Source organism: Octodon degus, unplaced genomic scaffold (genome assembly GCF_000260255.1).
Source record: "Octodon degus isolate 3935 unplaced genomic scaffold, OctDeg1.0 scaffold00064, whole genome shotgun sequence".
Lineage (NCBI taxonomy): Eukaryota > Metazoa > Chordata > Mammalia > Rodentia > Octodontidae > Octodon > Octodon degus.
This window is the reverse complement of record NW_004524640.1, coordinates 10,287,255-10,303,234: the sequence shown is the minus strand read 5'-3', so window position 1 is coordinate 10,303,234 and position 15,980 is coordinate 10,287,255. Positions and strand designations below refer to the sequence as shown.

At 53.2% G+C, this 15,980-nt stretch overlaps 1 protein-coding gene and 1 pseudogene across 6 annotated transcripts in view; one reads left to right on the top strand and one right to left on the bottom strand.

The window, feature by feature from the left end:
* Positions 1-7,230, top strand: part of LOC101592056 (casein kinase I) — a 32,534-nt gene extending 25,304 nt beyond the window's left edge. For 2 of the 6 annotated variants that reach the window (XM_023718971.1, XM_023718969.1), the window contains exons 7-12: positions 322-470; positions 3,368-3,428; positions 4,175-4,367; positions 4,458-4,597; positions 5,121-5,185; positions 6,104-6,123. In XM_023718971.1, coding sequence (XP_023574739.1) covers positions 322-470; positions 3,368-3,428; positions 4,175-4,367; positions 4,458-4,597; positions 5,121-5,137 — 560 coding nt within the window. In that variant the 3' untranslated portion in view covers positions 5,138-5,185; positions 6,104-6,123. Of the gene's footprint in view, positions 1-321; positions 471-933; positions 1,038-1,133; positions 3,337-3,367; positions 3,429-4,174; positions 4,368-4,457; positions 4,598-5,120; positions 5,186-6,103; positions 6,124-6,229 lie in introns of those variants that run through there. The other 4 variants (XM_023718970.1, XM_023718972.1, XM_004634615.2 and 1 more) reach the window with 4 other exon arrangements.
* A 1,775-nt stretch (positions 7,231-9,005) lies between these two features.
* On the bottom strand, positions 9,006-10,721 carry LOC101562875 (annotated as a pseudogene).
* Between the last annotated feature and the right edge of the window lie 5,259 nt (positions 10,722-15,980).

Below are 15,980 nucleotides of genomic sequence, written 5' to 3'. Positions count from 1 at the left end.
TTGAACACCCGTAGCTCCAGTCTCCATGACCCCAGAGTGATGGGTAGGGGAGGCAAGGGGCTGTGACCTTGGGTCCGTAGGGCTGTTATGGGAAGTGGCCTGCTGTTTGGCAGGCTGGTTCTCCTTTTATCTTGCTTCTCTCTGGTTGAAAGTGTCTGTGGGGGGCTGGGGAGATAGCTCGGTAGAATAAGCACTTGCCCTGAGTTTAATCCCCGGTACCACAAAGAAAAGAAAGAAAGTATCTGGGGATGGTGGTAGCTGCTGGGGGCCCTCAGGGTGTGGACCTCACTGTGGCTTCTCTGTCCTGTGTGCCCCAACCAGCTGAGTTCTCAACATACCTCAACTTCTGCCGCTCCCTGCGGTTCGACGATAAACCTGACTATTCCTACCTGCGCCAGCTCTTCCGAAACCTCTTCCACCGGCAGGGCTTCTCATATGACTACGTCTTCGACTGGAACATGCTGAAATTCGTGAGTCACCTGAAGGCCGAGGCAGGCTTGGGGGACTGGATGGGACAGCCGCTCACTCATGGGGCCCAAGTGACCCAGTGGCGGGTGGGACTCCCAGCCGGTGGGCAGTATGAGCTGGACAGTGCAAGCGACTTTACTGGGGTCCCTGAGCGCCCCATCTCTGGCTGCATCAGGGTGGCCGGCGAGGCTGCCCTGCTGGCCGCCTGCACCATCCTCCTGCTGCTCTTGTGCTTTGCATCCCAGGTGGCCGCCTTCTCCTCCAAGTCCCCCATGGCCAGCCTGGACCCATGCAGAGTGGTTGCTTTCCTCCTGGTCCTGGGTCCCTGGGTCTTGCTAGGCGGTCGTTCTGTCTCCCTCTTTTAAGGATCCCGGGGGTGGGGTGGGGAGAAGCATTCGCCAGCCATGCCCGGAGCTCTGGAGTCTGTGAAACCCTATGTCTTCTTTCACATCTCTTCTGGAAAAGGGGGCTTCCACGAGCCAGGCTCAGCCCCGCAACAGTGAAGCTATTGCACCGCCCTGTCCCCGTCCCTGGCCCTGTGCCGGGCCCTCGTGCTCACCCACATACTGGTAAGGACCCTCCAAGACCTGGCCTTTCCAAGATTCATGACTCAGCCAGTGAGTGCAAAGGCTGAACCTCAGCTGTGCTCTCTCTGTTGCTTCCAGGTGCCCGGCGCCCCTGGGCACCCAAGGCCCCCCAGATAGGCCGGTGGAGGAGGTGGAGGAGGTGGAGGAGCTGCCACCACAAAGCTACTGGCCTGTGGTCTGGACTCCAGGGCCCCAGTTCTGACATCGCCTAGTGTGCCTGAGCCCATCAAGGCCGGGCCTGATGGGGTTTCATTTGTTTGGGACGGTGGGAATGGCAAGCTGTTCCCAAGATATGACAGAAGAGGCCCTGCGTGGGATTCTTAGGAATGAACCAGCTGCCCACAGGCCAGGACAAGTGTGAAGAAGGGATAATGGCCTTTGCCAGGAAAGGCCTGGTGAGCGCGGATGGCAGGACCGTCACACCTTCTGCTTTGAACCTTATTAAACATTCCCGTGTCCCCTCCTGCTATGCCTCTTTTCATAGCATGGCCCTCGCCTGCCCTGTCAGGCACTGAGGACTGAGGCCTTGTCCTCCTGGGTGCCAGCCATACTGCTCTTAAGCTCCTTTTCTCTCTGGGCCCTGGACAGTGGCCTGGTCCCATTTTCCAAGGTAGCAGATGGAGGTCTGGCAGAGATTGGGGTATCACAGGGCAGGGACTTTGGGGAGAGGTCTCTTACCTTTCTCTCCAGGGTTGGGGTGGGAGGTGAGCAGTGGGGCATCTCCCAACTTGGAGTATGGTCAAGGGCTGGCCTAGGAGTCCCAAATCTGCTTCTGGGAAGGATTTTGCCCTTCACCCCATCAGGGCGCCAGAGTGAGCCTGTGTTCTCTTAGACCTGTGCCATCTACTCACTACTCACGTGGTGCTAACATTAATTAATAAAGTTTAAACAAACAAAAATAAACAAAATAGAAAATGTAATTTCTTAGTCACCGTCACCTCATTCTTGAATGCTGAGGAGCCAGAGTGGCTAAGCAAGTAGATGGGTGTGTTTTGATCATCTGGAAAGTTCCATGGACAGTGTTGCTCCAGAAGTCCCCCTCCCAGCGTCTTTCACATGACTGTCCTGCCAACAAGATCTCTCAAGCCAGGCCAGGCACACCTTCCCCACTATCGCCGAGGCTCTGACCCGCTTCCTGGGGTCCTCTTGGAGCAAGTTCTGGAGTATGGATCTGCGCAGAGGTCCTCAACCAGTACCTGGCCCTGTTACCACCAGGGTGAGCCAGACCATGCCCACCGATCCCCTGCTGGGAGCAAGTACCAAACGCACCACGGAGACCGAAGCCTGGCCCCCACCATTCTGCAGGAATCTTCGCCTGCAAGCGAGAATCCAGGCACCATGGGCTTGGACTCCCCAATGAGAAGGATCTCACCTGTGACCTTGAAGTGCCCTCCTACGTTGAGCATCAACAAGGTGCTGGGTCTCTGGACACTCTGTGGGTGCACAGTGCCCTGTGAGTCCAACCAGCTGGCCAAGAGGAGATTGCACACAGCCAAGGACGGAGCATACACAACAGGATGGATGCTCGGGTGCCTTGATGTTGATCTGTATTTTCTTGTGGGCAAATAAAGACTAGAAAAACGCTCCCTGATTCGCCTTTGCTTGGGTGGGTGGAAACGCAGAGGATCGCACTGTTCCTCTTGCCTGGGGGGCTGGCATTGGCCGGAGCCTGCTGGGGTAGCCGGAAGACCAGTCTGCATGTCTGAAGAAATCATGTAGCCTCATCACATCTCTGTTTTTTCAACTAGGAGGTGGCCTTGGTCTTGTGCTGGAGGGTGGGTGTTGTCGCTCTGTCTCCCCAGGTGGACTGTGGTACTGGCTGCGCCTGTGTAGCTGAGTAGTAGAGCCCAGGGTGAAGGCCAGAGGTCAGGAGATGGCGTCCTGGTGCTCCCGTGCCAGCCCAGTGGGCTACAGGGTGGGAGGAACAGGGAGTTTCCCCAAGGTAGGCCTCTGAACCGTAACTTTAGGATGTGCAGTGTAACCAAATGGCAGAGAATGGCGTTCAGCCCCCAGCTCTGCGGCAGCTGTTGTGACCTGTGGGTACCTCTGACCAGCTATGGACTCCAAGGCTGCCTTAGAGGTGTCCCCAGGAAAGGGGTCAGAGTCCTAGCAGGGCCAACAAGGTACCAGGGGACTATGACTAATGTGGGTTGATTCATGAGGCATCGAGGATCGTGGCACTGGGCTCTTCCCCCAGGTGTTCAGGCCTACCCCATTTGCCTAAGCAGCAGGGCCTCAGCCAGGCCCCTGGGACCCACACCCTGTGCCCCTAAGCAGGCCCCCTACTCAGCCCACAGCTCTCTCCTCCACAGATGCGGCCCCCCACATGCCAGCCCCCCGCCCTTCCCTGCGGACGGCCCCAGGACCGACTAGGTAACCATGGGTGCTGCTCCCAGCCTTGTTCCTCTCCGGGCCTCTCACTTCCTCCTGCTGGGAGTGGCAACAGCTAGAGGGCAGGGCCTGTGGTACGGGACCCTCTTCTCCAGCTGTGTGTGCTAGGCCTCTTTTCTCCATGGGCCAGCCAACCAGCTCCTTCCCTGGCCCCCCAGCTACTGTTTCATGACAGGCGGTGTCTGTGTGAGCCCCTTGGGCCTCCTGGCTGCGACCCCATAGCACCTGCCAGGAGTTGTGGCCAGGTCTGAGAGCAGGGCATGGATGGCCAACTGGTGAAAAGAGCTCCTGGCTGAACACCAGGGGACCTGGGCCAGGCCCTGGCCCTGCCTTCACCTAGTGTTGTCACTCGGGACCTGTCCTTTCCTCTCTGGGCCTCCCCTGCCTGTGCGCTAGGTGGGCCTCTGACCGCCTTTCCAGCTTGGTTTGGAAGCCTCACAGGGTGGAAGGTGCTTGGTACGCATAGCGGGCCAGGTCGGGAGGGCCCAGGCTGACCTTGGTCATCTTAGGGCCGTAGCGCCCCTACTGCAGCGGCCCAGGGAGTGCTCCTCAGACCCTACCTTGCCTTTTCCCTCTGGGTGTCGCGTGGTTTCGTCTGTCCACTCTGCGTGATCAAGCATTACTCCTGGCCCTCTCGGGTCATAGATTCCCACTCTAACCTGCCAGGGGACCAAGGGACGGCACACTGTGGCCTCTGAGTTGATCTTTGTCACCTCCTGTCTCTGCAGGGTGCAGCCCGGAACCCCGAGGACGTGGACCGGGAGCGGCGGGAGCACGAGCGCGAGGAGAGGATGGGGCAGCTGCGCGGATCCGCCACGCGAGCCCTGCCCCCAGGTCCCCCCACGGGGGCCACTGCCAACCGGCTCCGCAGTGCAGCCGAGCCTGTGGCTTCCACCCCAGCCTCCCGCATCCAGCAAGCTGGTCAGTAGCAGCCCGGGGCTCTGGGCTGTCCCTGGGAGTCAGGCGCCTCCATGCCCATCTAAGGGTACTCCTGCCTTGGCCTCCCTCCAGGCAATACTTCTCCCAGAGCGATCTCTCGGGTCGACCGGGAGAGGAAGGTGAGCATGCGGCTGCACAGGGGCGCTCCCGCCAACGTCTCGTCCTCGGACCTCACTGGGCGGCAAGAGGTCTCTCGAATCTCAGCCTCACAGGTGAGCAGCCACTACCCATGGAGCCCCCAGCTACCAGACGCAGCCTCATTGAATCCCTGGGGGTCTCCTGTCCCCATTTCACCAAGCACAGCCAGCAGCTGAGGCTTAGCGCTCTAACTGTCCCTCGAGAGTCATAGCACTGGGGTCTGTCCTATCACCAGGAAATCTGCAGTAGTCCTAAGCACAGAACTGGAGGGCTAGCTGAGGTCCAATGTGCCGGCCCTATCTACAGTACATGTTGGGACTCAGGGATTGTCGGGAGGACCTGTGGTTGCCCCATTCTTCCTGGAGGACCAGGCCCTGAAGGGAGCCCCCCTTGGTGCCATCTTGGGCGTGGCCTGGAGCAACTGCTATGCGTCACCTCTCTGGGCTATGCTGTGTCTAGAGCGAGGACATCGTAGGGCTACTGGGATCCCAACCTTTGAGGGATTTGGCAGGGTGGGAGAGGCCTGCCAGTTCTCGGTTGCCAGTGGTGTAGGGACTTGCCTTGAAGCTTACTGTCCCCCTCCACCTCTCCCCAAAGACAAGCGTGCCATTTGACCACCTCGGGAAGTGAGGAGAGCCACCGTTGGACCAGTGTTTGCTTAGGTGAGTGATGGACACAGCCATGGCCCCAGGGGAGACCACTGTGTGCTGGAAGGTGATCCCAACTAAGAACGCTTGGAAGTATAAAACCTCAGAGCCCACCCAGTAGGTAGCTGGACTTCCTGTTCTATGTCCTGGCCCCACATGGGTTGGAAGACCCTGTTCCTTCCCTTGGGCCAGTCCCATGTCCCTGTTTCTCTTTTATTATTTGAGACATGGTTTCACTATGCAGCTCAGGGTGGCCTTGAACTTACTTTGTAGCCCAGGCTAGCCTCAAACTCATGGTGATCCTCCTGCCTCAGCCTCCCAAGTGCTGGAATTACATGCATGCACCACCATGCCCAGCCTATTTCTGTTTCCTTAACATATTCTAGGAAGTTAGTTCCTAGCAGGGGCTTAAGCCCTCTATAGCCCGTGAGCTGCGAAACACGTTAGTTCATACAGAACCTTGGTGAAGGAGCCACAGATTTAGAGGAAGAAGAGCTCCATCTGGGCCTGGCTTGGGGAGTGTGAGTGGAGGGGCTCTTTGGGTGGTTAGGAGGGGGCATCTGAGCTCCCTGAGAATGTGTGTAGCAGCAGGCAGTAGTTTACCCTTCAAGGGACTCGGGTCACCTCAGTCCACTGTAAGTATGACTGGCCTTACAGAAATTCATCTGCAGATGGAGCTAGGTTGCAGGGCAGGGCTTTAGCTGCATCAGACCTCAGGCCTTCACTGTCTTGGGCAGCTGCGTGACTGGGGCGGCTGTTTCCCACAACAGAGGTGAATTTGCAAGGAAGTGGAGCACATCCTGGGTCCTCAGCCAGCTACAGGCCCCAGAATGGTAGCTTCAGGGACAGGAAGGCAGGAGCTGGAGGGGGCACGGCCAGTGTGGGGACACAGGCAGCCGAAGGCCTGATCTGTCTTCTTTTTCCCCTGTCTAGTGTCTTCACTGTATTTTCTTTAAAAAAAAAAAAAAAAAATGATGAAAAAAAACCTCAAGTGAACAACAACAAAAAACCCAGCACAAAACCGACGATGGATTTTATTTCTTTGATTTATGTTGCCAGTGGCAAGAAGATGGGATGCCCTTTGCACAGAGGATTCTGGTCTCCTTGCTGTGCCCACTGCCCCCAGCCTTCAGGCTGCCATCTGCTCCCCAACAATACAGGTCACAGGAGCCAGATGGCATGGCCCCACCCCTGCCACCCATTCCTGCTACACAGCACCTGCAGGAGCGGACCCTCAGCATTGGAGATGCAGCCATCGGAGATGGCCCAAGTAGCACGTGTCGCTGCAGTGTGGCCACAGAAGGCAGGTCCCAGCGGATTCCATGCACCTTGGAACCAGCTGGACAGAAAGTACACAGCCGCAGCCTCTTGAGATGTCGGGGGTCAGCTTTCTGTGTTGGGCTTTCCTAGTGTCCTCTGGGGCACTTGAATCCTTCATCCACCTCTCCATGAAGATGCCAAATGGGTGGAGAGGTGACCCCAAAACAGCAGGCTGCTAGGCCACACTTCTGTTTTTCTCCCCTAACAAGGATGAGGGGACAGTGTCCTCCATATCCCTCAGGGCACAGAGGGTACTGCCACCACTTCCCAGTGCCAGCCAGTGGCAGCCCCATCTTCCACTCCTGGCCCAAGGCAGCGTCTATCCTTGGAGGCTGCTCCCAGACAGCACTGAGCCAGGCGTGTGTCATCAGTCACTCCCTGGTCTCGACAGTCGCCCGAGGCCCCCTTCCTGGGGTCCTGCTTTTCTAAGGAGGAGCCTGGGGTCAGGGCTAAGTGTTGGATTTCTCCATCTTTTAGTTAACATCTGTTTTTATTTTGATTTGATTTGATTTTTGTTTGTTTTCTCCATGTGTGTACTTCCTAATTTATTTGCCTCTGTTTCCCCTTTTTTTTTTTTTTTTTTTTAAGAGCAAAGCTTTTTATTACTTTATAATTTAAAAAAACTGAAAAAAAATACTGAAGAACTTTGGGGGGAATTTTGTACTTTTTTCCTGTGTAAATATTGGACTTTTTTGAGCTTTATTGTGGTTGTTAATTTGAAGTAATAAAGTAGAAAAGAATAAAGTGACACAGGAGCCCTTTGTTACCTCTTTGCCCTTGGAATTTTTCTCCCCAGCAGATGAGAAGTGGGCTTTGCCTGAGCAGTGTACGTCACTGAGAACAAGCCCCTGTCTCCGGAAGTGGAGGTGGCTGGAGTTATTGTCACTGTACAAGTGGTCTTGTATGTCCAGGGATCTTTGAGAACTTGTGTGTGGTACCTGGAAAGCTTGTTAAAGCGCAGCCTCTATGGTGGGGCTGAGGGTATGCTCTTCAAATTCAAATGCTACAAGAGCTCCGAATGACAGCCAGGTATGATCGCCTGTGATCTCAGCACTCAGGAGGCTGAGGCGGGAAAGTCACCATGAGTTCGAGGCCAGCCTGGGCTATACTATGCAAGACCATCTCAAAAAAAAAAAAAAAAAAAAAAAAAAAAAAATCGAGTTACAATTTGTTAATGGCCCTGTCTTCTAAACAGAAAAAGGCCAAGGTTCAAATGACTTCCAGGGTGATTGTCTGGTGCAAAGCCTGGGAGCAGCGAAGGCCCTGGGATGGTCTCGTGGGCACTGTATGGTCCTAAACATAGCCCAGTGCCCTTTCCGGGGCTGGCATTGAGACAGTGACACCGCAGCCTGCCCCATGCGCCTGGGCGAGGAGCTCCTGCTGGTGCCTGTGTGTGAGGTTTAGACAAAGCTGGGTCCTTGTCACAGAGGTCAGGGGGCCAGGATCAAGTGTGCTTTCTAAAGCCGAGGAACAACGGGGCCCTGAATTTACAGCGGTCCCCAAGACCTGGTGATGCAGAACCAGCAACCAACCCACAGTGTCATTTCGCTCACCCCCCCTGGCTAAAAGCAGTGCTGGGGCTGCAGCCTTGAGTCCTGCCCAGGGGGCGGACACCTGAGCAACCACACAAGCTGCACAAGCTGTGGCCCAAAAGGAAAACACAAGGAATTAGTTTTTTTGAGACAAGATCTCACTTGTAATTTATTGGCCTTGCACTCAGTACTGTAGCTCAGGCTGATTTTTTTTTTTTTTGAACGGGGATTGAACTCAGGCCCTTGTGTTTGCCAAGCAATCACTTATTCTACTGAGCTATCTCTCCAGCCCCTAGGTTTTTTGGGGGGGGTTTTGAGACAAAGACTCATTATGTAGTTCAGGCTGGCCTTGAGCTCACAGTGACCCTCCTGCCTCAGCCTCCCGAGTGCTGGGATTACAGGTGCATGTTGATTGCTTCTGGTTCAGGAAGCGAATGTGTGTGGGTGGAGTGGTGCCAGGCATTAAGGAAGTGACATTAAGGGGAGGGATGACTAGGATGCATCAGCCTTACTACCAAACAGTCACCAGGAAATTGGGCTTAGACCAGAGAGGACAAACATGCAGCCCTGAGTCATTTTTCCAAATGCAGGGCCCACACTGCCTGGCTTGGGCTTCCGGGGTTGCTGAGGTATTAGGTGCAGATGCAGCAGGGTGAGGGTGGGGGCACAGAGTCATGTGCAGAGGACCAGGGGTGGACAACCCAGGGAGCTTCCTGTATTATGATCCTCAGTTTATTGATGATCCTGAGGCCTAGTTCAAATGACACCACACATTTCAAACCCAAGATGTGAGTCTTAGCTCCCAGGGCCCACAGCTCTTTCTTGGAAGTGGAAAGACAAGACAGCAGATGGCTTGTCCTAATGCTGGAGTCACAAGTTGCCCGGTGTCACCTAGGGACAAAGGTGGAAGGGATGGTTGGTGTCTGGTGTCAAGGAAGGTGTCACAGAGACACTTGACCTGAGTTTGGAGATGTGAGCGGGAGTCACCGGGCGGAGATGGAGGCAGGGGCATGGGCAAAGGCACCGAGGTTCGATGTAGTGACTATGATCAGGGGCTTCCTAGTGTGGCAGAGGGGGGAGGCACAGCCAGATTCTGCACAAATGGGGCCGCGAATCCATTAGAACCTCCCACCCCTTCTTTGTGAGCCGCTCTTCTATACTGAGACCTGGTTTCCCTGTCTCTAAAACAGGAAGCGCCGTGCTGTAAAGATGCTATCTGTCCCCCTTAGCCTGAGTCCTTACCTGGCTGCATTAGCCAGCACCCGCAGGGTGGACAGAAATCCCCCAGACTTCAACCTGGGGAACGTGGATGGGGCCACAGGGGGCCAGGAGACCATAGAAGGAGAAAAGGAAGTAGGAAGACTGGTTAGGAAGCTGCGATTGGTATCATGCAGGCAGGAGGCAGGGAGGAGTTGGGAGGCTCCAGGGTTACCCGCCTGGGAACCTGGGACAGCAAAGAGCAGCTCGACTGTGAGTGGGAGAGAACTTTATTCTCAGTTCCAAACCTGGGATGACAGCCACGGGGCACAGGAGGTACTCAGCTGGGAGGGGCGAAACATCCAGGAAGGAAGGCAGGGTGGGGCATCAGGGCTGGCTATCAGACTGCTCAGAGGACCAGGGTGGTGGAAAAGGTTAGACTTGCAAAAACAAGGGGTCTACCTGGCCGCCGCCACCCCCTTTTTAAAGGTTTTTTTATTTTTTTATTTTTGACAGAACCAGGGATTGAACTCAGGCCCTTGCGCTTGCCAGGGAAGCGCTTACTCCACGGAGCCATCTTCCCGGGCCCCGACAATACTGTTTCTTTATTTTCCTCTGAATAATTCATATTGAGCTAAGGTGTAAATATTAGGGAGGAGCTCAGACTGAGAATATGGAAGGCTTCAATGAACTCTGTATCAAAGAAAGAACAGCTAGACTAAGATACTGCAAAAGTAGTCTTTATATTTACAAGGTCCACATGCATGAAAACAAATGACGCTGAAGCCACCGCAGGGCCAGTCTCGATCCATCTTTCTGTTCATCAGAACTCTCGGCATTCACATCCTCACTGCTTTCCTCTTCACTCTTTTTTTTTTTTTTGGGAAGGGTGTACAGGGTGTTCAGGGTCTCACTATTAGATCTGGCTTGTAGTGATCCACCTCTTTACAGCCTCCCAAGAGCTGGGAGTACAGGCATACGCCGTGCCCAATCTCAGTTGCTGTCTCAGTGTGCCCCAGGGGCAGGTCGGCCTGGAGATCGAATCCCCTGCGCCCGCCTGCAGGTGCTTTAGTCCGCTGGGCTATTTGGCTGGCCCTCCTCTTCACTCCTGATGCTGCTGTCTTCTTCACTACCTTCCTCACTTCCCTCAAGATTCTGAGCTTCCTCCTTCAGCAGTAGTTCTTCCATAAGGAAGGAAAACTCTTTGGCCTCAAGATTTTCTGTAGATGGGGATCATCTGACATAGTCTATTTGCCAGGTGGTAGTCTCGGCCCACTTCGGCTCGCAGAAATTCAGCCACTAACTAATGGAGCCCGAGCATCTCCTTTAGGGGTACTATCGTCATCACTGGTGTCACCTCCATCACCCTTCATTGATTCTGAACATTTAGCAGTACCTTGAGGGCAATAGTCATTAATTTTCTCCCGCTTTGCAATAACTGCATTTCTGCCACTTTCACGTGGACTTTTGTTCAAGTAAGAGGACCATAGGTCACACTGTAGATTTGAGATACCTTTCTTTCCAGTATTCCTTGGAATTACACTCTTTCCAGTATTGTGGAAAGAGACTTTATTTTCAATCTTCTTTGAAAAGACTTCCTTCTGAGACATTGCTTCCTTTGGTTGAATCATTATGTTTCCTTTATAGCGTGTCTTGTCTAGATAATTCCGGCAGTGGCCCTCTCAATCCAATCCTGTGAAGGGCAGACACGGATAGCAGGATAGCAGGGTCTGCAGCAGGGAGCTAGAGGTGCCGTGTTGTCATGGAGACAGGAAGGAGCACTCTGGGACAGAGGAGCCTGTATGAGGAGGGCAGCTTTTTTAAAAATAAGAGTTAAGCTGGGTGCAGTAGTGTCTGTAATCTCAGCACTTGGGAGGCTGAGGCAGGAGGATTGTAGTTCAAGTCCAGCCTGAGTTAAGAATTATAATTTATGTAGCAAAATCTGTACATCCTAAGCACATAGCTCATTTGATTTTTACCTGCACCTGTGGGATCCCCTCAAGGTGAAGTCGTAGGAGTTGCCAATTCCCTCTGGTTCAGTCCCGTTCCGATTTCTCTTCCATGCCCAGCTCCTCCCCAGTGCACGTACTCTGCTGCTCCGAGTTCTGTCACAGGTTTTGTCAGAAGAGTGAGACCAGGAGAGGGGAAGGAGGCCTGAGCTCAGAACAGACACTGGAAAAGAAAGGCCTGGCAGGACCTGCGTGGGGTCCACTCGGGAGGCCGCTGTGGGAGCCCAGAGGCTGCCAGTGTTTTGCTGCTGAAACAACCCTAGAGAAACCGTAGACTGGGCAGCTCCCGGTGCATCTCACCCCCGGGGAAAACAAAAAGGACCCAGACCTGCTCCCCAGGCAGTGGCATCCCCGAGTCAGAGCCATTAACTTCCTGTCCACTTCCTGCCCTCTGACACCCCTGCCCCAGGGCTTCCAGGAAGAAGGACTATCAGACAGACCCCCAAAGCCAGCTCCAGCAACAGCCTCTGCGGCAGAGCTTTAGCAGAGGCAAAGCTTTCTACTACCATCCTCTCTCCACGCTCCTCTCTCCTCCTGCCACCATGCTCTGTTTCAGGAACAGTTACAGGAGTAGCTAAGGCTGAGTGTGGAACCCCTATACCTAATTCCAGCACTCTGTCGGTTGAGGCAGGAGGATGATGTAAGTTCAAGGCCAGCCTGAACTCCATTCCGTCCCAAAACAACAAAATAGATCCTGCACATTCCAACCTCCCACTTCACCCTGGGCTTCCGGTGACTCACCTGAAGCAAACTTCTCAGGGTTCAACCCTTTCCCTGCTCCATGCACTTTAGGAAGGGAGAAGGGGACTGGGCTGTCTCAGTGTCCTAGAGACACCAAACCCCTTTTTGCTTCCCCTCCTTCCTCGGGCCCCCTCTTCCCGCCAGCCTGGAGGTAACATTAGCATCTCTCTGCCCTCAGGACTGTCCTGGAGGCTCCTGGTCCAGCTTCCCTCTCCCCAGGCAGGGCTGCCCAGCAGGGGAGGATGCTGGGAGGGGAGGGCAGCCAGGCAACGGCCCCTTTAAGGCACCTGCCTCCCCAATGCCCCTCTCTAGAAGGCAGACAGACTACAGCCCGGGCTCCTGGGCTTGTGCAGGTTGTTTCCCAGGTAATTATTCTTCCCAAAGCCTTTCATCCCTGCATCTTCAAAACACCTGTGATTAAGCTGTGCCCCACCCCTCCCTTTGAAGTCACCCGTTCCAAATTCACCCGGGTGGAGTGGACCAGAAAAGTCCCTGGAAGTCCTGTGGAGGCACTGCCTGGACTCTGGCTTCTCCTCCTCTTCTCCCCATGCCCTCATGAAGTCCTCTTGGAGAAACCCAGGACCGGCATACAGCTGCCCCCACACCCACAAGGGTCCACCCCTTCCTGACCCTTGGTTGGCTTCAGCCTGGGATTTCATAGAGACCCTCAACCTTGTGGGAGGCGATGCCGGGAGGGTGTTGGGGAGCCACTGGGAAGACCTGCTCTTAGGCCCGCTTTTGTTTGACGTGCTGGCAGGGGTGAGATGGGGTGGGACCCAGGCAAGACCTTTTCTCTCTTGTGTTTCCAGCAAACCACACAGTAAACCATTCCCAGTTCACGCACGCTGCCAACGGGGTCCCCTGGCCTTGCTGTGCTTTCCTGTGGTCACTTCTTGGGGTCACCATCTGGATGGCAAGGGCTGCCATGATATCGGAAGCAGTTTCTTGCTGGCTGATTCCCACCAGTGGGGTGGAGTGGCTCCTGGGTCATTTCTCAGACAGCTGTAGGGCTCCCTTGTGCCAAGCGGCTCGGTGTTGCCTCCCTGCATCTTAGTTTCCTCATCTGTCAAGTGGTAGTTTTTTTTTTAATTTTATTTATGTGTGTGTGTGTGTGTGTGTGTGTGTGTGTGTGTGGCCAGCTCAGCCCTCCAGGGGGCGGGGCTGGCTGGCATGTGGTGCTGGGGGATTGAACCGTGGTCCCTTTGGTTTGCTAAGCTTGTTCTAAGTAGGTGCTTTAGACCACTGAGCCATCTCACCAGCCCCTTAAGTGGTAGTTTTGATGCAGAGGAAGAGGACCCTAATGCCAGCTCTTGGGTGCCAGGTTCCGGGGACACCAAAGGCGCTAAGATCTGGTTCTTTTTGCCTTCCCTTGTGTGAGCAGCTACTCTCCAGATGTAGAAATTTCCTGTCAGGGATATTGCTCAGTGGCACAGACTCTGCCTGGTAAGCTCAAGGTTATGAGTTTGATTCCCAGGATATTAAAAAAAAAGTGTTCAAAAAAATGTCCCACACCTTTAAAATAGGCATGGTGGTACATGTACACGCCTATAATCCCAGCATTCAGGAGGCTGAGGCAGAAAAATCATTGTGAGTTTGAGACCAGCCTGGGCTACAAAGTGAGCTCAAGGCCTGTCTGAACTGCTTAACAAGACCCTGTCAAAAAAAAAAAAAAAAAAAAAAAAAAAAGAATAATAATTTAAAAAACAAGCTAGGGGTGTAGCTCAGTAGCACAAGCACCTGCCTGGCAAGAGGAAGGTCCTGAATTTGATCCCTAGTACCAAAATAAATAAATAAATAAATAATCACACACACACACACACACACACACACACCCCAGGCGTGGTGGTGCATGCCAATAATACCAGAACTAGGGAGGCTGAGGCAGGAGAATCATCATTTGAGACCAGCCTATGCTACATAGCAAGACTGTCTTAATACATATATACATACATACATACATACATACATACATAAAATCACACACACATAGCATACATATCTGCCTAAATGAAGTATTACTCACTGTGTGTTATTCTGTGTATTTCCCTCTTTTCCACTTAATTACACCCAGGACAACTGAGGTTTTATGAGGGACCTGAAAGAGAGGTAGGAATTTAGGAAGAGGAAAGGATGGAGACAAGAATGAGGAAGAATATGGCATCCTGTAGTAGGTTTGTTCCAGAACAGCTCATGGGACCTGCTTATGTTTTTTATTCCTAAACAAGCATTTCAGAAAGGGCCTGTTTACCTGGCTTACTATTGTAAGTGGAGCTGCAGTGCTGGAGACTTGAACCCAGGACCTCCTGTGCTCTAAAGAGGTCCACCTCAGAGTTACACACACAGTCCCAGAAATAACATTTATTGAGTGCTTTTAATATGCCAGGCCTTATACTGACAGCCTTACCTGCGTTATTTCATTTAATCCAATCCCCAATCTGTACCTCAGCCCCCAAAGGAAGATTCTGATATTGGGCCCATTTTACAGATAAGGAAGCTAAGGCTTGAGAGACTTGCCCCATGTCTCACAGTAATGGAGTTGGGATTTCTGCTACGTGGTCTGACCCTGGTACAGGACACAGGCCTCCAAAGAGCCACTCTACACTAATGGCTCTGTCCTGGTCCCCTTCATCTAGCCCCAGGGTGCCATCACACCTCAGCCTTGTCCCTGGTCTTCTTTTCTGGGTGACAGTGGAAAAAGTCATTTAAGCTCCCTGAGCTACAGCACATCTGAGAGTCTTTTCCCCTCTAGCACTTTTTTTTTTTCAATAGTGTCTTGCTATGTGGTCCAGGCTGGCCTCAAACTTGTGGCGATCCTCTTGCCTCAGCCTCTTTAGGGCTGAGATTACAGGCATGCTGAGATTCCTGTCATGTGCCATCACACTCAGCATTTTTAGATCTTCTGGTCATACCTGCCTCAATTTTCCTTCTGGGATTCACCCCTTCCTAAGTACTTTCTGTACAAAGTGGCTAACTCCACCCACTGCCTCTGGGGGCGGGGCTGTGATCCAGGCCTGGCCAACCGAGGCCGTGCATTCCCTTTGCAAAGACTGGCTGTGACTCAAGCTAGGCCAATCAGAGGTGATTTGGGGACATACTTTGGGATTCTTGGGAAAGAGGTACAATTTCTGCCCCTGGGGTGAAAAGGTGAAAGGCCATCTGGGAATGTGGCCAAACACACACACACACACACACACACACACACACACACACACACACCCGGAAATAGCATCCCATCAATCCGGTTCTTCCTTAACCTCCTAAATAAGTGAGCCTGTAAATGATCTGCCTTTAACATAGGTTGGAGTTTTTGTCCATTGCAACCAACATGATCTAACTCCAGCAGGACAGTTCAATGGCCTTGTAGACTCCGCATGACTATCAGCCCAAATCCCAGGCTGTTTCTAAATACATATTTATCGGCAATCTTGCTATGTGATTCATTCTTACGACTCACTTACTTATTGATAGGTAAAGCGAGATCAGATTTCCCAAGCAAAGCTGCCGCTCAGCAGTGGGGCAGACGTTTTGTTTTGTTGTTTGTTTTTTGTCTGTAGATATTTACTAAACAGGGCATGTAGGACGAAGCCCAACTCGAATCTACCCCGCAGACAACTTCATTCTGGTAGGGGTGCCAGGTGCATTCTGATGAATTATGACACACAACAGAACAGTACAGCATTTCTTTATTTTTATTTATTTATTGTATTTAGTACAGGGTCTACAGAGCCTCACTACATAGATTGGACTGGTATTGATCTACCTGTTGTAAGCATCCCAAGACCTTGGGTTACAGGCGAGTGCCACCTTGTCCAGTCTCAATCACAGTCTCAGTGCACCACGGGGGCAGGGCCAGCGCCACTTGTGGCGCCGCCGAGGACCACCCTGGACCCCACGCTCTGCCTCAGCAGGCGCTTTAATCTGCTGAGCTATCTGGCTGGCCCTCACAGCATTTCTTTAAGTAACTTCTTTTTTGTGTGTGTGGCGAAAACAAGGATTGAACTCAGGCCCTTG